The 22,703-nt window shown below is 41.1% G+C and overlaps 1 protein-coding gene across 7 annotated transcripts; it reads left to right on the top strand.

Moving 5' to 3' along the window:
• The first annotated feature begins 2,630 nt into the window (after positions 1–2,630).
• Positions 2,631–4,502, top strand: LOC101152665 (spindlin-2). Of its 7 annotated transcripts, XM_019018820.3 has the most exons (3): positions 2,633–2,946; positions 3,553–3,779; positions 4,083–4,502. In XM_019018820.3, the coding sequence occupies exons 2-3, from the start codon at positions 3,555–3,557 to the stop codon at positions 4,329–4,331; spliced, it is 474 nt and encodes a 157-aa protein (XP_018874365.1). In that variant the 5' UTR covers positions 2,633–2,946; positions 3,553–3,554; the 3' UTR covers positions 4,332–4,502. The 7 variants fall into 7 exon arrangements, with proteins under 7 accessions (XP_004064318.3, XP_018874363.1, XP_018874365.1 ...); XM_004064270.5 differs by having other exon boundaries at positions 2,631–3,103; positions 3,550–4,502; XM_019018818.3 differs by having other exon boundaries at positions 2,632–3,103; positions 3,553–4,502.
• The last annotated feature ends 18,201 nt before the right edge of the window (positions 4,503–22,703 follow it).

The raw sequence follows: 22,703 nt of genomic DNA, 5'->3' as shown, positions 1-22,703 counted from the left end.
CTTACACCTTATACAAAAATTAATTCAAGATGGATTAAAGACTTAAACGTTACACCTAAAACCATAAAAACCCTAGAAGACAACCTAGGCAATATCATTCAGGACATAGGCATGGGCAAGGACTTCATGTCTAAAACACCAAAAGCAATGGCAACAAAAGCCAAAATTGATAAATGGGATCTAATTAAAATAAAGAGCTTCTGCACAGCAAAAGAAACTACCATCAGAGTGAACAGGCAACCTACAGAATGGGAGAAAATTTTTGCAATCTACTCACCTGACAAAGGGCTAATATCCAGAATCTACAAAGAACTCAAACAAATTTATAAGAAAAAAACAAACAACCCCATCAAAAAGTGGGCAAAGGATATGAACAGACACTTCTCAAAAGAAGACATTTATGCAGCCAACAGACACATGAATAAATGCTCTTCATCACTGGCCATCAGAGAAATGCAAATCAAAACCACAATGAGATACCATCTCACACCAGTTAGAATGGCGATCATTAAAAAGTCAGGAAACAACAGGTGCTGGAGAGGATGTAGAGAAATAGGAACACTTTTTCACTGTTGGTGGGACTGTAAACTAGTTCAACCATTGTGGAAGTCAGTGTGGCAATTCCTCAGGGATCTAGAATTAGAAATACCATTTGACCCAGCCATCCCATTACTGGGTATATACCCAAAGGATTATAAGTCATGCTGCTATAAAGACACATGCACACATACGTTTATTGCGGCACTATTCACAATAGCAAAGACTTGGAACCAACCCAAATGTCCAACAATGATAGACTGGATTAAGAAAATGTGGCACATATACACCATGGAATACTATGCAGCCATAAAAAATGATGAGTTCGTGTCCTTTGTAGGGACATGGATGAAGCTGGAAACCATCATTCTCAGCAAACTATCGCAAGGACAAAAAACCAAACACCACATGTTCTCACTCATAGGTGGGAATTGAACAATGAGAACACTTGGACACAGGAAGGGGAACATCACACACTGGGGCCTCTTGTGAGGTGGGGGTAGGGGAGAGGGATAGCATTAGGAGATATACCTAATGTAAATGAGGAGTTAATGGGTGCAGCACACCAACATGGCACACGTATACACATGTAACTAACCTGCACATTGTGCACATGTACCCTAGAACTTAAAATATAATTTAAAAAAATAAAAATTAAAATTAAAAATAAAAAAGCCCTCACTGAAACTACAACATATCTGCAAATTGCTTCCCATAAAAATTGTATAAACTTTCACTTGCATCAGCACTAGATATGAAACTTTTTCATGATCAATGACATTAAGTAATATTTTAATGTTCTTTCATACTTTGACTGTTGAATCAAGATTATTATTACTTCTATTTTTCCTTGTAGATGTTATTTTATTAAGTGTAGTTGTTCTGTTAACATCCGACTCATCCCCTCATTCAAATACCATAAGTATCTGAATAAGAAAGATACCATTAAGCATTATTTTGTTTACAGTGTTTTTGGTTGGTTCATTTGCTTTCTGTTCAATTTTATTTTGCTGCTTTTTACCTTTTAATAAATCAAATATTGATACTGGTACAACATTAGTATACAACCTTTCTCAAAATATTTAAATAATTATTTCAACATTCCTTAAAGAATACCCAATGTTTCTCCACTGATTTATAAAACTATAACTTTAATTATTTCTTATAAAGTTATTTTTTTGCAAAGCTTTCTATTCCGATACATAGATCTGATTACTGGTTATTGTGGAAATATTATGTCAAATGTCCAGTACTGGGAGAAAAGCCAAATTATAAATCACTTTAAAATTGAGTTTTACGGACCAAGTGCAAGATATGTAACAGGTGCTCAATAAATATTTGTTGAATGAAAAAATCGATGAGAAAACATCTAATTTCCTGGAAAAATTAATAGACATGAAATGCAGATAAAAAACAAATCCCAGTTTTCCAAAGTTTAGGAAAAAGGAAAAAAAAAACTATGAGCATTAATATTTTGCTGTGAGGCCCTCAAAAATGGGAGATGGGACTGCAGTTGATGATTTTCCTCTTAATATTAATTTCCTAAAATGTAGATAGTGTTCACATTGTACATGCAATTATCTTGCAATAAAGAAAAGGAAAAAAAAATCCCTCAAAAACAAAAACAAAAAAGCCAGCAAATATCAGTCAGCAAAAATTAGGTAGAGACTGGGTCAAAATGGCAGACTTACCATAGTGAATTTCTCTGTTCCAACTCCAAAGCCTTTCAAAAAGAGGAAAGACATATTTACGTGTAAAGAATAAATCCATAAGGGCATGGGACGGGGCGGGGGCGGGGGTGGGCGCGGGGCGGCAGCAAGGCGAATTCCAAGAAGATGGAAAGCAGGGCAGGCGGACTAAGAAGGTGGAGGTGGGAACCAAGTGGCCCTGAAACGGGTGAGGAAGGGGGCACAGGGTTCCGAGGACGACTGTGGCACGAACTACTCCGAATTTGGAAAGAGGCGGAGTCAGAGCCTATAGCTCCGCCGGGGCTACAGGCTGTGTGGTGGGCGTGGGAGCCTGGTGGAGAGGAGAGTCGGGTGTTTGACAGGAAGAGGAGGCCTCTCTCTGGGCAGGAAGCTGCGCTACGGAAAGAGGGAGGAGACTGCCGCGGCGACAGCAGGGACTGGTGGAATCCCGATGTGGCTGAGGGGCCGCCACCGCCAGCAGGGAGGCGGAGGGCTAGCGAGCCAAGCGGTGGGGACGCCGCTGCCTTCCTCTTTGCCTGCCTTGCCGCCCTCCTAGACACGTTCCTCATCTACGGATCCTACCCTCCCAGCTCTTGCAAGCATTCACTCGGCCGGTCGCCTGCTGACCCTCCTTCGCCACAGGCTCGTAGCGGAGGCAGCAGCGAGGTGTCCGATTTGGGCACGTGAGGCCCGCGATCCCCGGCGGTGGACGCCAGGCAGGGCAAGGCCATTAGTGGGCGCCAGAATGGAGAGGGGGATGGGAAGGAATCCAGCAGGAGACATGGGGTGGAGGTGGGCGCCAGGCAAGGGTGGGGTGGGGGAGTGCGGTGAGCAACATGAAAAGGGGGTAGGAACGGGAGCCAGACAAGGATTTGAAGGTGAGCGCCGGGAAGCAAGGGCGGTGGGTACCAGGGAAGTGGTTAGGGTAGGCAGGGGGTGTTGTGGACAGCAGCTGGGACGCTCAGGGAAGGAGGGCAGTGGGTGCCGGTCAAGGCCTCTTTGCAAGGGGATTGGAAGTGGACGCCAGTGGTAGCAAGGGGTTCCGGGAGGGCAGTGGGCTCTGAGCTAGGAGGAGGTGGCCCAGCCACTTCTGCAGAGTTCCTAACCCCAGACAGCTCTACGGCACCACTCCAGCCTTTCCCCACAGCCCAAAGGAACTTAAGAGGGAGAGCACTGCGGGCATGCAGCCAGGATTTCCAGCATTGCTTCCAGGCTCCTAGGGGAAACTTAGGCACTAGCGCAGACTACATCCAGACATGGCTATAGGGAAAAGTTTGCCTTGTGGCATACTGGGTATGTCTCTCTATCCTCTCTCCTCCCCCAGCAGGCATGAAGACCCCCAACGCACAGGAAGCCGAAGGGCAACAAACCAGGGCAGCTGCAGGACGGGCCACTGGGTCTGCAAACATGACAAAGAAAAAAGTCTCCCAAAAGAAGCAGAGAGGCAGACCTTCATCCCAGCCCCGCAGGAACATCGTGGGCTGCAGAATTTCTCATGGATGGAAGGAAGGAGATGAGCCCATCACGCAGTGGAAAGGAACCGTTCTGGATCAGGTGCCTATAAATCCCTCTCTTTATCTGGTGAAATATGATGGAATTGACTGTGTCTATGGACTGGAACTTCACAGAGATGAAAGGGTTTTGTCTCTTAAAATTCTTTCTGACAGGGTGGCATCATCTCACATTAGTGATGCCAACCTTGCAAACACCATAATTGGCAAAGCAGTGGAACACATGTTTGAGGGAGAGCATGGTTCTAAGGATGAATGGAGGGGGATGGTCTTAGCTCAAGCACCTATCATGAAAGCCTGGTTTTATATTACCTATGAGAAAGATCCTGTCTTGTACATGTACCAGCTTCTAGATGATTATAAGGAAGGTGACCTCCGCATCATGCCAGAATCCAGTGAGTCTCCTCCAACAGAGAGGGAGCCAGGAGGAGTTGTAGATGGCCTAATAGGTAAGCATGTGGAATATACCAAAGAAGATGGCTCCAAAAGGATCGGCATGGTCATTCACCAAGTGGAAGCCAAACCCTCTGTGTATTTCATCAAGTTTGATGATGATTTCCATATCTATGTCTACGATTTGGTGAAAAAGTCCTAACTGTTAGGGTAAAATTTGGCACATGTGTGGAAACAAATGTATAATTTGTAGACATGCAAAAAATGTTGCCTTTCAGTGTATTGAAAGCTTATGGAATCCCTGATAACTAAACATCTTTGCCAGCATTAACTGTTGTTTTGCTCTAAAAAATACAAACTTGTGTGTACATGACATGCTGTGTGTAAGCCCTTTGTCTTGTTGAAAAGATCGGGTGTGTTTGGTGAATGGGGCATGAAAAGAAGGAGCAGCTGTCAGAGAGCTTGTGGCTTAGAGGAAAATACACAGAATAAATTGAGTAGAGAGGAACACAAAGAAGCTTAGAAGAGGTCCAGAGTAAAGAGGAGAAGGATCAACCTGACAGGGTCTGTGGACAGGATAAAGGATACTCAACGGAAGAGGCTATGTGGGTTAGAGTGTTGGAGAGGTTAGAAGAAGAGGGCCACTGAGGAAGAAGGAGTTCAAAGAAGAAAGACTGACAGAGGGATTGTGAATACAGGAAAAGAGTTGTGGGGTGTGGGGCCCATGAGAGATGGGAAGGCCCAGGAAAATGTTGGACTTCTGGTAGTGTCCACATTGCTCTTCCTGGCTCTATGCACAAAGGAAGTGGCATCTGTCAAAGATGCCAGATACATTGGAGGTTCCCTAGAAGGGCATTCTGACAAGGATGACTCAGTAAGGTTAATCAGGAGGAAGGTTTATACCCGTAAGGCTTTTCCTGTTTCAGGGAGTTCAGGACGCTCCTACCCAGCAGAACCCCAACCCTCAGCCTGAACACGCTAACACGGTGCCCCACATGTGCTGGGCTGCGGGCTGCCTCCTCACATTTGTCCTGCGCTAGATAAACAATCTTGGTAGAGGATGGGTTAGTGGGTCAGAACTTAAGAGATGTGCCATCTTGCATTTGGAAAGTACTTTATCCAGAAAAAAATGGAACCTTACTGAACTCAGGTACAGCAGTCTCATCACACCGGTTCCTTCTGCTGGAATGTTTGTTTTCTATCTAGAGACGAAGGGCATCAGAAGATTGAGCCTAGTGTTTCTCTCTAGGTTATGGGGAGTGCCTGACTGTCCACGCTTCTTTCAGCAGCTGCCTGAAACCACAGGTGGTTCCAACAAATAATCCACTAAAAGAGGCCTGCTGTCCCAAGAATCCACATTCTGGTTAGACCTTCCCCACAAAGCTGGTGTCTGCAGACCCCTCACAGGCACCTGTTGGCCAGTCTTGCCTACCCCAGCTCACAGAGACCTGTGATGGAATTCTGGTCAGCTCTTTGTTTCCAGGTGAGGCAGATGCCATGGGGCAGTTGGGCTGGGAGTTGTGACTTGGTATAACTAACTCATTCAGCTGTATAATGTCACAAAAAAGGGTCAAGGCTGGTGGGGAGAGGGAGCAGCAACCCACAAAAAGTCCCTCAGAACTATGGTGTCTGATGCAAAGATAGATCTGTGTCTTTCTCTTCCTCTCCTCCTTGCCTTTCCCAAGTCTTTCTCCTGTAGCCCATCTGAAAACCCTCTCACTGCTTTCTGCAACCACACCGTTCACTAAATTATACCTCTGACCCCAAGAAAGAGTGCTGGTGACTCCCTGCTGCCCAGGTTACCGTAACTCCATGCATAGTGGGAGATGCAAGGAGCTGCCAGGAGTTGAAAGAAGGTGGTAAATAGAGTTTATTCTCTCCACCCAACATGGCCTGAGGCTGACTGCCTCAAGAATTACACAAGGCAAGCCTACCTCACCGTAGCAAGGATTAATTTTCTTGTGTACATCACACAATTTCGTCCAACAAAATCCAGCAAGGTGCCCAGGAACCAGTCTCAGACAGCTGCCAGGTTTTTTTCATCTTTGTGTTTTTATTGTTTTCAATTTTTAATTAGGTACTTTAGACATTTGAGAGATTTCACACGATGAAAATTTATGTCTCTGGTATCTCCTGAAATTGAAACAGAATGACAACAACAACAAAAACAAAAACGTGAGGATTAGGGCCCTCATTCCAAAAAGGATACATGCAGCTGGGCCTTAGGTAGGTCTCAGTCCAGTTTAGACTCCGAATACCCTCTCCAGTTGGCCACACCCCCAGCTGGCCTGCTTCACTCTAATAAAAGGCAAAGTCATTCCCTGGAAGCGTTTGCACTTGTAACTGGGGCCACACCCTGGAAAAACTGCCCCTTTGACTTGCTTTGATCCCATTTGCTTTTTAATTTACTTGTTTTATCTTTACCTCACAAATACTTACTTCAGGTGGGCTCTCTGCCAGGCACTCTTCTAGGCACAGATACTGATGATGTAATCATGAATGAAAGAAGCAAACTACAATTCTTACCCTCATGGAGGTTTCATTTTAGTGTGGGGGACAGACAGTAGCCAAAATAAATAAGCAATTATAATGTATTTTCATAGTGTCTAGTGTTAAACAGAAAAACATAAAGCAAGGAATTGGGATAGAAAATTTCAGGAGGGAAGCTGAAACTAGATAGACAAGGTGTCCAGGGAAGGCCTCACTGAGAACTTGGCTTTTGAGTCTCCCCTGAAGGCAATGGGAGAACTGACCCTGTAGCTGTCTGGGGAGGAGCATTCCAGATGGAGGGACAGCACGTGCTGAGGCCCCAAGACAGGTTTAGGCCTGGCATGTTTGAGGAGCAAGGAGGATGTCATCATGACTGGAGCTGAGTGAACAAGGCAGAGAAAAGCAAAAGGTGGTTTCAGAGAGGTAATGGGGATGAGGGAGAGGCAGACAGCTTATAGCCCTGTAGGTTTCAAAATGCAATTTGGCTTTTACGTTGAGTGTGATGCAGAGCCATCCATGTATTAATAGTGGAGGGGAGACAAGGTTTGTCTTAGTTTTACAGGATCACTCCGACAACTTGCAGAATAGTTTTTATTAGTATATGATGAATAAAGGGAGAATAATTAGTAGGCTATTCCAATTATGTAGATTACAGATAATGGTGGGTTTCAGTATCCTGATGGTAGTAGACATGGTGAAAATTAGTTGGGTCTGGCTGTTTTCAGGTACACCCTGCATGTTTTCCTATTTGATAACGCTGTGCAGTGGAAGATAAATATGAGTCAAGTACAACACCACATTTTCTGGTCTTCTTTTGAAGATTTTCTTAAGAGAAACAAATTCCCAGTGAAAACCATACATGACAAGTTGGTCTCTGTACTCAATGCCTGGATTGGGTATAGAATACTGATGAAGTGATCTCTAGAGAATGCGAAACTGACCCAGAGACTCATTGATAAATTGTTGTTACCAGCTTTGCCCCTCTGGATAACTCCCCCAGCTATTATGTAGGACTTTGTTGCCTGATACTGAGAATTGAGTCAGCCAAAAACATTGGAAGTTTAATGTTATGAGACACAGGCAGCCATTATACCACACAGAATCGAAAGTAAATGCTAAGCCTTGCTAATGGTACGGTGCAGCTCTGTCTCTACTTTGTCAGGCACAGCTGCTGTAAGGAGAAAAATCATTAGAAATGGGGCAAGTGATCTCTGTGCTTAATGGAGATCAAATTCCATATGCATCCATCTTAGTAGGTTGGAGAATTTTCATGAGGGAAAGAATCAAGCTTTTATAGCTCTGTTAGATATGGATGCCCAAGTAAACTCTTCTACTGAACTCCTGGAAGGAGAAAGCATCCGAAATTAGGTAACAGGGTTTGGCCAGGTTTACAGCAGGAGAAAGAAAGAAGCCAATATGACCTTGTGAACAAAACTTTTTAGGCCAATTCTGCGTACTGATGCTGCTACCTTCACATCTGAATATCACTGGGAACTGATGCTTGTATTTCCCTGTTTCATAAGTGGCAGATGAAATTTCGCCATACACAGATAAGTACGAGTGGGACACATAAATTTATCTGTCACCAGGTTTCCTATCGCTCCCTGGTTGATCCAACACAAAGTATAGAATTCTAGGAAGAAAAAAGAAAATCTGTGCCCTGAATAAATATTAATACCTATAGGAGGTGGTAGTAAGAGATCCAGGATCTTTACAGAACAGCCTTGTATGCCCAGTGCAAAATCTAACCGGAGCTGAAGGCTGATAGTGGAATATTTTCAAATAAATTCAGTTGTTTCTCCAGTGGCCCCAGCTGTTGCAGACATCTTGACTCTATCTGAATCTACTACACAGACTAATAGAACATGGTACACTGTTTTAAACATTGACAACACTTTCTTTCCCATACTAGCATCTGAGGATTAAGATCTGTTCACATCCATGTGACAAGGCCTCTAATAAATGTTTGTTGTACTCCGCCAGTGTTACCTAAACTCCAGTGCCATTTGCCAAAATTGAATAGGTTAGAATTTGGTGGAAGTTCTTCTTCATTCGGATTTCCAAAAGTTTCACTATACATGACATCCTGATGGTTGGCAGTCAGAAGCCTCAGTCTCAATAGCCCTACCTAGCTGTGGTATTATCACACATCCTCTAGGAAGAATGACTGAAAGTCTCCAAAAAAAAAATCAGGATTAATATTGAAAATCACCAGCAAAATTCAGGAGTAATGTTGTTTGCCACTAATGTCTCTTGCTTGCCAGTAATGTTTCCTGGAAGTATGTAGGCAAATTCACAATAAAACCTCAGGCAAAGAAAAACTGTCTCTTCAGCACCCCCACCACCAAAAAGGAGTTTCAGCACCTAACTAGATTCTTTGGATATTGGAAATGCTTTGTGATTGCTTGGACATTCTGCTTGGTCCTTTATATTAGCTAACCCACAAATCAGCATCTTTTGAGTAAAGCCTGAAACGAAGTTCTGCCATGGAAACAGTCCAGTAAGTTGTGTCATGTTCTCTACCTTTGGAGCCCTACAATTTTAATGATACTTTTGAGCTATATAAGTATCTGTAACTGATGATTTTCCAATTGCTGTCTCTGGAAAAGGGAAGCAATCTTCACCTGGAGATATGTCTTGGGGTTTTGGACTCCTCTTCTTCCTGACAAGACTACCAGATACACCACTTTTGAAAAGCAGCTATTATCTGTGATATGTTTTGGCTTTGTGTCCCCACCCGAATCTCACCTTGAATTGTAATCCCCGTAATCCCCATGTGTCAAGGGCGGGACCAGGTGGAGGTAACTGAATCCTGGGGGTGGTTCCCCCCATGCTGTTATTGTGATAATGAGTGAGTCTCATGAGATCTGATGGTTTTATAAGCATCTGGCATTTCCCCTGCTTGCACTTCTTCTTCCTGCCACCCTGTGAAGAAGGTACCTTTCTTCCCCTTCCCCTTCCCCTTCCACCAGTATTGTAAGTTTCCTGAGGCTTTCCCAGCCATGTGGAACTGAGTCAATTAAACCTCTTTTCTTTATAAATTACCCAGACTTGGGTATTTCTTCATAGCAGCGTGAGAACTGACTAATACATTTTGCTACTGGGCTCATTTCAGAACTGAACACCTGAACCATAGAGGTCAGCCTTGCACCTCTCCAGCCTGACATTCCTGTTTGGGGTTGATCAATTTCAACTTAATACCTCCAATGGTGAGAAGAGCTCAGCAGGCCTTGCTTGTGAAAGGTAAATTGCACATTAAAAAACTTACTTGGCCTCACCCCAGTGGCATATAGGCTTTACCTGAAAAAGTGGCTATTACCCCTTTCAGGGAAACTCTATTCCCTACTCTCCACCTGAAGTAAAGCAGCTGGTTAAATGAGGCCCTTGTCTCACAGAGGTTCAACTAAATGTGTGGGCCTGGTTCACTGACAGTTTCGATAAGCTGAAACATGCTGGTGTCCACTGGGCTGCTGCATATGTTCAATCTTACTGCTAGCTATGCAAAACTGAAAGATATGGATGCTCTCCTCAGTGGCCAGAAGGCAAAGCCATTTTCATAAATCTGGGTTATACTCCCCTAGATGAAGTTTGTTATACTTTTACTGACTCATAGGAAATTGACAATGACCTACTTGTTTGAGTTGCCACTTGGAAAACTACAAAATTGCAGACTAAAGACACCTGTCTTTGGGCCTGCAACTAAAGAAACAAATTGTTGCTACTGCTGCTGCTCCTGCTTAATGTATCTGATTTACTCATGTAGATGATGACCACATAAGAGACCATTATCTGGTGACACTGAAATCAAGCTCCAGAATGAGCATGAACCACTAAAGTTGCTTCAATTTCTAACTGAATCCATAATTCTACTGGGTTTAGCAACACATCCACCTTCATAAACAGAATCAAAGTACAGGACTGTTTCTGTTGTGGAGGCTACCATTGCATGCCAGAATTCTGGCCTTCCAAATCTTATCTGCCAGTGAGAGTGGCCACATTGCATAAAGTTTTGCTTTTGACACCACTGTACTTGGCACCTTGATGACAATGAATTTTTATCTCCTCTATGGGTTATTGGTTGTGCCTTACCACTGTTGACCATTTTTCAGATTAATAGTGCTGCTGTTCCAATCCAATGATCCAGCACTGATACAACATTATGGTCCCTGAAGAAACCATGTGTAATGTTTTTATTTTCCTGGACCATTTGCAGTTGGAAATGGTGCATCTTGCATCACAAAAGCCATTCAACAATGGCTTAATAGTGAAGGTATTCACGGACTGTCCATGCTCCCTACCATACAGAAGCACCAGATATTTTAAAAATAGCTTTATTAAGATGTAATTCACATAGAATATGATTCACTAATTTAAAGTATACAATTAACCATCGTCACAGTAAATTTAGAACATTTTCATTACCTCATAAAGGAATCCCTAAACTTTAGCTATCATTTCCCCAATGCTCCCATCCTTCCTGCCCTAAGCAACCACTAATTTACTTTTTGTTCCTGTATATCTGCCTATTGTGAACATTTTATGTAAATGGAATCACATAATATTTGGTCCTTTGTGACGGGCTTCTTTCAATTAGCATGATGTTTTCAAAATTTATCCATATTTGTAGCATGTTCATCATTCATTTTTATGGCTGAGCATATGGATATATAAAATTTTGTTCATTCATTTATCCTTTGATAGATATTTGGGTTGTATTCACCTTTGGACAATTATGACTAATGCTGCTATAAATATTTATGTAAATGTTTTCATTTAATTTTTTTTTTATTTCTTTTAGGTTTATACCAAGGGAGAAATTGCTGGACCATATGGTAATTCTATGTCTGTTTGAGGAATTCCAGAGTGTTTATCAAAGTGACTGTGAAAATTTACATTCCCACATGCAGTATATGAAGAGTCCAATTTCTTTAAATGTTCAACAATTGTTATTAGACTTTTACGTTCTTACCATTTTAGTGTGTCTGATATGTTACCTTATTGTGTTTTACTTTGAATTTCCCTGATGACTAATGATGCCAAGCAAAATGTTCTGAACTTATTGGCTATTTGTATATCTTCCTTGGAGAAATATCTGTTCAGATGATTTGCCTATTTTTGTTGAATTATAAGAATTATTTATATATATTTTATACAAGTCCCATATCAGATACATGAGAGGCAAATACTTTCTCCCTATCTATGGACTTACCTTTCAGTTTCTTGAGAGTGTGCTTTCAAGCATAAGCGGTTCTAATTTTGATGAAGCTGTATTAATCTTTTTTTTATTTGTGGCTCATGCTTTTGTGTTTTTTTTTAACTTTTATTTTAGGTTCAGAGGTATATGTGTAAAAGTTTGTAATATAGGTAAACTATATGTCATAGGGGTTTGGTGTGCAAATTATTTCATCACCCAGGTAATAAGCATAGTACTGAATAGGTAATTTTTCAATCCTCTCCCTCCTCTTACCCTCCACCCTCAAGTATGCCACAGTGTCTATGGTTCCCTTCTTTGTGTCCATCTCTACTCGGTGTTTAGCTCCCACTTATAAGGGAGAACATGTAGTATTTGGTTTTCTGTTCCTACATTAGCTTGCTTAGGATAATGGCCTCCAGCTCAATCCACATTGCTACAAAGGACATGACCTCATTCCTCTTTATGGCTATGTAGTATTGCATGGTTTATATGTCCCCAATATTCGATTTTTCTAGGTGACCCAAAGTGTGACTTTTAGTTTTTTTATAATTTTTTTATTTTCATAGGTTTTGGGGGAACAGGTAGTATTTGGTTACACGAGTAAGTTCTTTAGTGGTGCTTTGTGAGATTTTGGTGCACCCATCACCCAAGCAGTAAACACTAAACCCAATTTGTAGTATTTTATCCTTTATGCCCCACTCCAACCCTTTCCCCCAAGTCCCCAAAGTCCATTGTATCATTCTTATGCCTTTGGATCCCCATAGCTTAGCTCCCACTTATGAATGAGAACATACAATGTTTGGTTTTCCATTCCTGAGTTACTTCACTTAGAATGATGGCCTCCAATTCCATCTAGGTTGCTGCAAATTCCATTAATTCATTCCTTTTTATGGCAGAGTAATATTCCACCGTATATATACACCACAGTTTATTTATCCATTCATTGATGGGCATTTGGGCTGGTTTCATATTTTTGCAATTGAGAATTGTGCTGCTATAAACATGCACGTGCAAAAAACTTTTTTGTAAAATGACTTTTTTTCCTCTCGGTAGATACCCAGTAGTGAGATTGCTGGATGGAATGTTAGTTCTACTTTAATTTTTTAAGGAATCTCCACACCATTTTCCATAGTGATTGTACTAGTTTACATTCCCACTAGCAGTGTAGAAGTGTTCCCTTTTTACTGCATCCATGCCAACATCTATTATTTTTTAATTTTTTTATAATGACCATTCTCACGGGAGTAAAGTGGCATTGCATTGTGGTTTTGATTTGCATTTCCCTGATCATTAGTGATGTTGAGCATTTTTATACGTTCGTTGGCCATTTGTATATCTTCTCTTGAGAATTGTCTACTCATGTCCTTAGCCCACTTTTTGATGGGATTACTTTTTTTTCTTGCTAATTTGTTTGAGTTGCTTGTAGATTCTGGATATTAGTCCTTTTTGAATAGATAGATTCTGAAGATTTCCTCGCACTCTGTCTGTTGTCTGTTTATTGTGATGACTGTTCCTTTTGCTGTGCAGAACTCTTTAGTTTAATTAAGTTCCACTTACTTATCTTTTAGTTTCGTTTGCTTTTGGGTTCTTGGTCATGAAGTCTTTGACTAAGCCAACGCCTAGAAGAGTTTTTCTGATGTTATTATTTAGAATTTTTACAGTTTCAGGTCTTGGATTTAAGTCCTTGATCCATCTTGAGATGATTTTTGTATAAGGTGAGAGATGAGGATCTAGTTTCATTCTCCTACATGTGGCTTGCCAATTATGCCAGCACCATTTGTTGAATAGGGTGTCCTTTCCCCACTTTATGTTTTTGTTTGCTTTGATGAAAATCAGTTGGCTGTAGGCATTTGGGTTTATTTCTGGGTCCTCTATTCTTTAAGATTGGTCTATGTGCCTGTTTTTATACCGGTGTCATGCTGTTTTGGTGACTATGGACTTCTAGTATAGTTTGAAGTTGGGGAATGTGATGCCTCCAGATTTGTTCTTTTTGCTTAGTCTTCCTTTGGCTATGCAGGCTCTTTTTTGGTTCCATGTGAATTTTAGGATTTTTTTTCCTAGTCCTGTGAAGAATGATGGTGGCTTTTTTATGAGAATTGCAATGACATTTGTAGATTTCTTTTGGCAGTATTCTTTTTCACAATGTTGATTCTACCCATCCATGAGCATGGGATTTGTTTCCATTTGTTTGTGTCATCTATGGTTTCTTTCAGCAGTGTTTTGTGGTTTTCCTTCTAGAGATCTTTCACCTCCTTGGTTATGTATATTTGTAAGTATTTTATTTATTTTGTGGCTATTGTGAAAGGGGTTGAGTTCTTGATTTGATTCTCAGCTTGGTCGCTGTTGGTGCATAGCAGAGCTACTGATTTGTGTACATTAATTTTGTATCCTGAAACTTTGCTGAATTCATTTATCAGTTCCTGGAGTGTTTTGGAGAAGTCTTTATGGTTTCTAGGTATACAATCATATCATCAGCAAACAGTTACAGTTTGACTACCTCTTTACCGATTTGGAGGCCCTTTATTTCTTTCTCTTGTCTGATTGCTCTGGCTAGGACTTCCAGTACTATGTTGAACATAAGTGGTGAGAGTGGGCATACTTTTCCTGTTCCATTTCTCAGAGGAAATGTTTTCAACTTTTCCCTGTTCAGTATTATGTTGGCTGTGTGTTTGCCATAGATGGCTTTTATTACATTGAGGTATGTCCTTTGTATGCCGATTTTGCTGAGAGTTTTAATCATGAAGCGATGCTGGCTTTTGTCAGATGCTTTTTCTGCATCTATTGAGATAATCATGTGATTTTTGTTTTTAATTCTGTTTATGGGGTGTATTGCATTTATTGACTTGTGTATGTTTAACCATCCCTGCATCCCCTGTATGAAACTTACTTTATCATGATGGATTATGTTTTTAATATGCTGTTGGATTCCATTAGCTAGTGTTTTGTTAAGGATTTTTGTATCTATGTTTATCAGGGATATTTGTAGCCTGCACGGACCTTGGGGACTGAACAAAGAGGGCAAACGCTGGAATGAAAAAGACAAAAGTATGTTTGGAAGAAGGGGTCAGGGGGCACCTTGGCTCTAGTGGACCAGGACCCTGAGCTTTTTCAGCCCTCCGAATTTATTAAGTAAGAGAGATAACGAGAAGGGGGCGGTGAGTGTCAGGTAATTGTCACTCAGCCGTTTGGTTCACAGCAGGCTTGTGAGACTGCATCCTTCAAACAATAGGTGCTAGATTTCCCAGTAGATAACTTCAAGGAGCCCAGCACCAGGGAGTGATGGCCCTGAGCAAACTTTTTGGTGGCAGGTGCAGTGTGAGTTTGCCTACATCCTGTATTCATGATAAACAGTTTGCTGTTTGATCATATAGCCTTCAGTGGAATGCTGAGTTGATCACATCCCATGGGCCTTTGGCTCCCTACATATCCCCCTTTGTGTTTACAAATTAATAGAAAGAATGTAAGTCCAGGCTTGGCAGCACCCATTTTCTGATTGGCGGTCCATCCGATTTTACAGACTATGAACAGAAGACAGAGACAAAACAACATTATTCCAAGAACTACATATAAGATGTTAATGTGGTGCCTTAGATAGATCCAAGGGTTGAGGCTCTCCAAGCCTTGCTGGAATTCAGTCCAGTCTTCTAAAGAAGGCTGAAATTCCTGAGTTCGCCTATTTAAATCAAGAATTTTGTTTTGTAACTCACCAATATCAAAGGTGATGATGGATGTGAAAGCTCCCTACAAATGGGCTTTCACAGGGTCCCATGGATACTCACTTTTTTTATATTCTAAGTTTGTTACACAAATACGAGTGTGGTTAAAATGACAATGCAATTGCTGCTGCAACTGCAAGATTTGTACTTGTTCTCCTAACCATAGAAACAAGGATTTCAACATTGGCCCTTCAGTTTGTAACTCAATGTAGCCACGCTTGGTTGGCTGTGCACATCCAGTTCTCCATGTACTGAGCTGTTTGAATAGAATGATGCAAAGCTACAGAGGACATCACAACAGAAGTCATTAGTGTGACCAAGGAAACAATAGCAAAAATTATCATGCCTAAGGCTCTACGGACACAATGAGTAAGCTGAGTTAGAAGAAGTTCCAACAAAATGCAAGGCAAGGGTGGCAACCCAAGGCTCAGACAGATTAATAGGAATCCATAGCCCAGGGATGCAACCTAAAATCAAAGTAGAGATATTATGTGTTTGCAATGTGCTATGATTAATGCAGTGATACAAATGGCAAGATTTACAGGTCAATTGGATACTGTTTACCTGGAGCTGGTCTTTCTTAGCTGACAAAAAGACATAAGGATTAAAAACACAAACTGTAAATTGAGTGGTGATATTCTTTACAAATGTAACATTAAGACTGCATTGCTTACTATTGCTATTATTGGATAGTATCCCAATCGAGATGCTGTCATTCATAAATGGGAGTGCTGCCTTCCAATTCATCTTTTGAATTGGTCTTTTCCTCCCTAGATAATGCCACTGAGGAAGAGGCAGGCTAAAGCCTGCTCCATGCCAAGCAATCTGGGCAGCAGACTGGGATTGGATCCTGGTGTTGTATAAAGAAGAAGTATTAAAAGCTCGCCACCAATGCCAGCGAAGTTTGTGCCATGATTTCTGATTTTCGTCTTTTCCATCTAATTGACCTTTAGGTCCCCAATCCACAATGTCTCCAGTTAACATAGATTGTTTTCTAGCCAGTGGGCCAAGACACTGGGTCCATGGAGGGGGGTAGGAAATGTTGAAGGGAATCCATTCCATATAGTCAGCACAATTAGGGCGACTGGGCCTGGAATGGTTGGTTAGCACACCAGTTACATTAATAGAACCAAGACTTAATAAGTACATGAGTTTTCCATAGTGACTCAACCATGTTTGAGCTTGAATTGTAAGACAGCTATGGCTGAGTGACATCTTTGTGGTGGTACACAAAGAAAGTCCTTCCAGTGGAGTGGTAAAATTAATGACAGTATTCTGAGAGTCTAATTGTTCTATGTCAGGGGGAGTTAGGGGTCCTGGAGCCCACTCTCCCCAGTCGTGATAAATCCCAGGAGGAGTGTCACTCCAAAGTATAGGTCATACTGCTGGGGAATTTGGAACATATGCCCAATATGTTTTTGCCTTTGCACAGGGAAAAAATACCGCAGAGGACATTAAGGCTAACATGGTCACAAACATGGAATCGGGTTTTTGTCTGGCCTTGATGCTCCAGTAGTTTCTCAGCTTCCTGCATGGTTTTCTTGAGTTGTCCCCAGGTTATGGGGGTTGATGTCATCATGATGCTGGTCATCCTCTCCGTCTTTGTACTCAGGCTCAGCTGGCTCATGGCTCATACAAGAGGGACCAGGCCCATGGTTGGCCACCCTGGGTTCCTCCAGTCTCCCATTCCATGGCCGCATCCACCTTGAGGACACCCACACGGTTTGTCAATCTCCTGTAAAAACACAAGCATACCCTCGTCCCCACATCAGTAAATCCACCAGACCTTTCCATTGTCCCTCTTCTGCGGATTTCCATAACACTTTCAGATAAATTTTTGTCTTTGCCTCTAACACTTGTCAATGTCTTTCTGCTTGAGTCTTACCATCTGTACCAGGAATCAAAAAATTTAAAGTAAATAAAGCTAAATGTAGTTTTGATTGAGGTGGTAGTTGTCCTCTTATACCCCCTTTTTGTCTTTTCAACATGTGTTGTAATGTTTGATTGTAATGCCTTGTCCTCTAGGATTATAAGGATTTCCTGTTTTATGGGTTATTGTCCAAAGCTGTAAGCAATTTTGAAAAACATGACTAGTATAAGTGGGTCCATTGTCAGTTCCTAATTGTTTACGTATCCCCATATGAGCAAATGATGACAGACAATGTTGCCATACATGACCAGCTGTCTCATCTGTTTGGCATGTATCATGCAGCATATGAGAATAAGTGTCTATAGTCACACGAACATAAACAAATTATGCAGTTTTGGGTCTAGTGGACTTTTAATTGTAGCAGTTTCTATGTGACTGGTTACATTTACAACATAAGCTGAATCACTGACAATGTTGATAGGATCTGAAGCTGTAAGCTATAAAACCTGAATGATTGCAATTAGCTCTGAGCATTGAGCTGAAACCCCAGAGGTCATTATTGCTTCTGGACTTTTTTGGAATAACAAATACCGGTGAATTCCAGGGGCTAACTGACTTTTCTATATGTACTGAATCCAAAGGTTCTTTTACCAACAGATGAAGTTGATCTAGCTTCTCCTGTGTTAGGGGCCATTGATCCACCCACACAGGTTTGTCACTAAGCCATTCTAATGGTAAGGCAGTAGGCAGAGGAGAAATATAAATGACCCCCATCAGAAATCCTGACATCTTAGCCCTTTGCTATCTGTTTTTCCAGTTACTAATATCAGGTTAGATTTCCTTGTAGGACTTTCCCTAAACCTTTCCCACCCTGATATCCCATGTTCTTCAACATTTTAAATCTGGGTTATCAAAGTTTTCATTTGTGAGTCTCATATCCTATGCTGTAAGTAAGTCTTGACCTCATAAATTGATAGCTATATTTGCAACATAAAGCTGAAAAGTACATAATTGTCCATCTGGACCAAGACAAGATAAAATCTCAGCACTCTTAGCTTCTCCTACTCCCACTAGGGAAGTAGAAGTTAATTGCAAGGGCCAGGATGGGGGCCAGTTGTCTTTAGATATTACTAACACATCAGCTCCCATATCTGTAAGCCCATAAAATTCCCTTCCTTTAATTTGTACTACACAGGTGGGTCTATTAGAGTCTATGGGATGGGATAGATAAATTTGTCATGTAGCTGTGCTCCCGAACCATTTATTTTCTCATTTCTTCTTTTGCAGAGAAGGGTGTAATTTACAGGGAATAAGCAATAATTGAGCAATATAGTCTCCTGGTTCAAAAACCCAAAGATCTTGTGACATTAAAACTACTTGAATTTCCCCTTCATAATCAGAGTCAACAACTCCTGGGATTACAATAATGCCCTGTAAGTTAAGATGGCTTTTGTCTAAAATTAGTCCCATGTATCCTGTTAGTAAATGTCCCCAAATACCAGTGGGAACTTTGATGGGTTTATCTCCCCTAACTAACATGATTCTTTCTCTGGTGGGTAGATCTAATCCTGCACTTCCTGGTGTTCCTGGGGTGAGGCAATCAATGTGTTTCCTGAAACAGGGTTGTGGTCTGAACTGGGAATGCCCTCATTGTTTGAGGGGCCTGGGTCAAGGCCCCCATCTCGCTTCCCAACAGGGGGTGCCATTCTGATGAAATTTTGAGCAGCACTGATTAGCCCAGTGATTTCCTTTGTTACAACAAGGACAAAGTTCTGACATTTTTTCCACTGGGGGTGGGGGGTAACTGCATTTTAAGGTGCTTTTTCTGTCCTGAGATCTTGCGGCATTCCTTTTTAAAATGTCCAGTTTTTCCACAACTGTAACATTTTCACATTTTAGGGTTTGACCCTTGGCTCGTTTTAGATTTGTCAACTGCTAAATTAGCCATTGCTTGTGCTAACATTGCAGATCAATGAAGCTCAGTTCCTACATCCTGACAAGCTCTGAGAAAATTTCCCAAGATTTTTGTACACCTCACAGGTGCCAGCACACATTTACAATCTGCTAGAGTTAAGGTTAGCATTTCTGCAGCCATGGTATGAGGAATCTGACACTTCACTCCCTCTTGTAATCGTGCAAGAAATTGTGCATAGGGTTCCTGTGACCCTTGCATGATATGTAAAAAGGATTGTACTGGGACTCCCTCTTCAGGAATTGCAGCCCAGGTGCATTTAGCAGCCTGTGCACACTGCTGATAAGCAGAGTCTGGGAGTGCCATTTGACGTTCCAGGTCTGAATAAGGGTCATTACCCAGTAGCTTATCCTCTGTAATGTCTCCATGTCCAGCAACACAGTTCTGTCTAGCCTGATCTGCACACATTTCTTGTTAATTTAAATTCCTTGTCAGATATGCACTAGCAGACAAGCAAGTTCATGTCAAGTGTTTTACATCAAAGGGTAAAAGACAGATAGCACCAAATGCAGATTCTAGCAATCCTAAAGTAAATGGGCTCCATACGCCATTATTTACTACACTTGCTTTCAATTTCTTCAACAACTTAAACTCTAGTGTGTGTTCATGAATAAGCTGCTGTGGATTACTTCGATCAGGCCTTACAGAAATAGGAAAAGTGCAAGGTCCTAAGGGCTCTTCAGCTATGGCAGCAGAGGGTAAAATTCTTTGTATTTTTCATTTCTATTTCTGCTACTGAAGGAGGTGGTACAGATGTTTCTGCAATTGGAGGAGGTGGTATAGGCCAATTTTAATCCTCCCTCTCCTGTTTTTTATTTTCAATTAGTGCTGTGGGTGGGACAACAGATTCTTTCAGATTTTTAGACTCAGCCTCCTGTCCTGCAGAATAATAAGGAGATAATGGTAGAGGTACAGTACAAATTAAACTCCAAGTGGAAAACACAGAAAAATCAACTTTAAGACCTTTTTGATGAGCCTGTTTTAATCCATCTCCTGCTCTGTCCCAATTTTCCACATCAAAAGTGCCTGCCTATGGAAACCATGGGTTATGCATAATAACATTTTGTGGCTTCTGCAGGTGGTTAGTAAGTGTCTGTGAATTAACCTGACCTCCAGACTGTCTCAACAGAACATTAAGCAACTGCACATGTTTTTCTTCAACAGACAAATTCTGGCCCATGTTACCCTGATTCAGAAAACTTCCTGTTCCCAGTACCCAGTACCTCTTTAGGGCACTGATCAGTACCTCTTTAGGGCACTAACCTTATATCCACTGCTGGCAGACTCATCCCAGGGTCCCCGTTAGGCTTGTGAATTTCAGTTCCTCTGCTTCAGCAGACCTTCTTTGTTCACGTCCTCGAAGTCCCTGTGTTTGTTCACCACTTGTAACCTGCATGGACATTGGGGGACTGAACAAATGGGGCAAACATGAGAATAAAAGGCAAAGACAAAAAAATATGTTTGGAATAAGGGGTCAGGGGGCACCTTGCCTCTAGTGGACAAGGGTCCTGAGCTTTTTCAGCCCTCCAAATTTATTAGGTAAGAGAGATAACAAGAAAGGGAGTGATGATTGTTGGGTAATTGTCACTTGGCCGTTTGGTTCACAGCAGGCTTCTGAGACTGCATCCTTCGAGCAATAGGCACTAGATTTCCCAGTAGATAACTTCAAGGAGCCCAGCACCAGGGAGTGACAGCCGTCAGCAAACCTTTTGGCATCAGGCGCAGTGTGAGTTTGCCCACATCCTGCATTCATGATAAACAGTTTGCTGTTTGATCACATAGCCTCCAGTGGAATGCTGAGTTGGTCACATCCCACGGGCCTTCAGCTCCCTACAGATATTGGTCTGTAGTTTCTTTTTTTGGTTATGTCCTCTCCTTGGTGATACTCTCTTCATAGAATGATTTAGAGAGGTTTCTCTTTTCCTCTATCTTGTGGAATAGTGTCAATAGGATTGGTACCTACTTTTTTTTATGTCTGATAGAATTAAACAGTGAATCAATCTCGTCCTAAATTTTTTTATTGTTGGTAATTTTTTTATGATTATTTCAATCTTGCTGCTTGTTATTGGTCTGTTCAGGGTTTCTAATTCTTTCTGTTTTAAGCTAGCAGGGTTGTATCTTTCCAGGAATTTATCCATTTCCTCTAGGTTTTCTAGTTTATGTGCGTGTTTGTAGTAGCCTTGAATAATCTTTTCTATTTCTGTGCTGTCGGTTGTAATATCTCCTGTTTCATTTCTAATTGAGCTTTTTTGGATATTCTCTCTTTTTTTGGTTAATTTTGCTAATGGTTTATCAATTTTATTTGTCTTTTAAAAGAACCAGCCTTTTGTTTTATTTATGTTTTATATTTTTATATTTTATTTTATTTTATTTTGCTATAAACTTTGCTATTTCTTTTCTTCTGCTGGGTTTGGGGTTTGGTTTGCTCTTCTCTAGTTTCTTGGGGTGTGACCTTAGATTATCTATTTGTGCTCTTTCAGATTTACTGAAGTAGGTGTTTAAGGTTCTCAACTTTCCTCTTAACACTGACTTTGCTGTATCACAGATGTTTAGATAGGACATGTCACTATTATTGTTCAATTCACAGAATATTTTAATTTCCATCTTGATTTCATTGATTACCCAGTGACCATTCAGGAACAGGTTATTTAATTTGTATGTGTTTTATGGTTTTGAAGGTTCCTTTTGGAGTTGGTTTCCACTTTTATTCCACTATGGTCTGAGGAAGTAGTTGATGTAATTTCAATTTTCTTAAATTCGTTAAGACTTGTTTTGTGGCCTATCATATGGTCTATCTTGGAGAAAGTTTTATGCACTGATGAATAAAATGTATATCCTGTGGTTGTTGGGTAGAATGGCTGTACATATCTGTTAAATCTATTTTTTCTAGGGTATAGTTTAAGTCCATTGTTTCTTTTTTGACTTTCTGTCTTGATGAACTGTCTATTGCTGTCAGTAAAGTATTGAAGTTTCCCCACTATTATCACATTGCTGTTTTTCTCATTTATTACATCTAGAAGTAATTGTTTTATGAATTTGGGAACTCCAGTGTTATACGCATTTATATTTAGAATTGTAACATTTTCCTGTTGGATAAGGCCTTTTATTATTATATAATGTCCCTCTTTGTCTTTTCAAACTGCTGTTGCTTTAAAGATTTTGTCTGACATAAGAATAGCTACTCCTACTCAATTTTGGTGTCCATTTGCATGAAATATCTTTTTCCATGCTTTACCTTAAGTTTCTGTGAGTCCTTATGTGTTAGGTGAGTCTCTTAGAGGCAGCAGATACTTGGCTGGTAAATTCTTACCTACTCTGCAATTCTATATCTT

The sequence above is a fragment of the Gorilla gorilla genome, chromosome X (assembly GCF_029281585.2).
Source record: "Gorilla gorilla gorilla isolate KB3781 chromosome X, NHGRI_mGorGor1-v2.1_pri, whole genome shotgun sequence".
Taxonomy (NCBI): Eukaryota; Metazoa; Chordata; class Mammalia; order Primates; family Hominidae; genus Gorilla; species Gorilla gorilla.
Note: the sequence above shows the minus strand (reverse complement) of the source record. Positions and strands in the feature narration are given on the sequence as shown.

Coding starts and splice junctions, on each gene's coding strand:
- LOC101152665 (XM_004064270.5), top strand. CDS start 2,971: ATGGAGAGGGGGATGGGAAGGAATCCAGCAGGAGACATGGGGTGGAGG. Junction 3,104..3,549: donor AGCCAGACAAGGATTTGAAG/GTGAGCGCCGGG, acceptor CTCCTCCCCCAG/CAGGCATGAAGACCCCCAAC.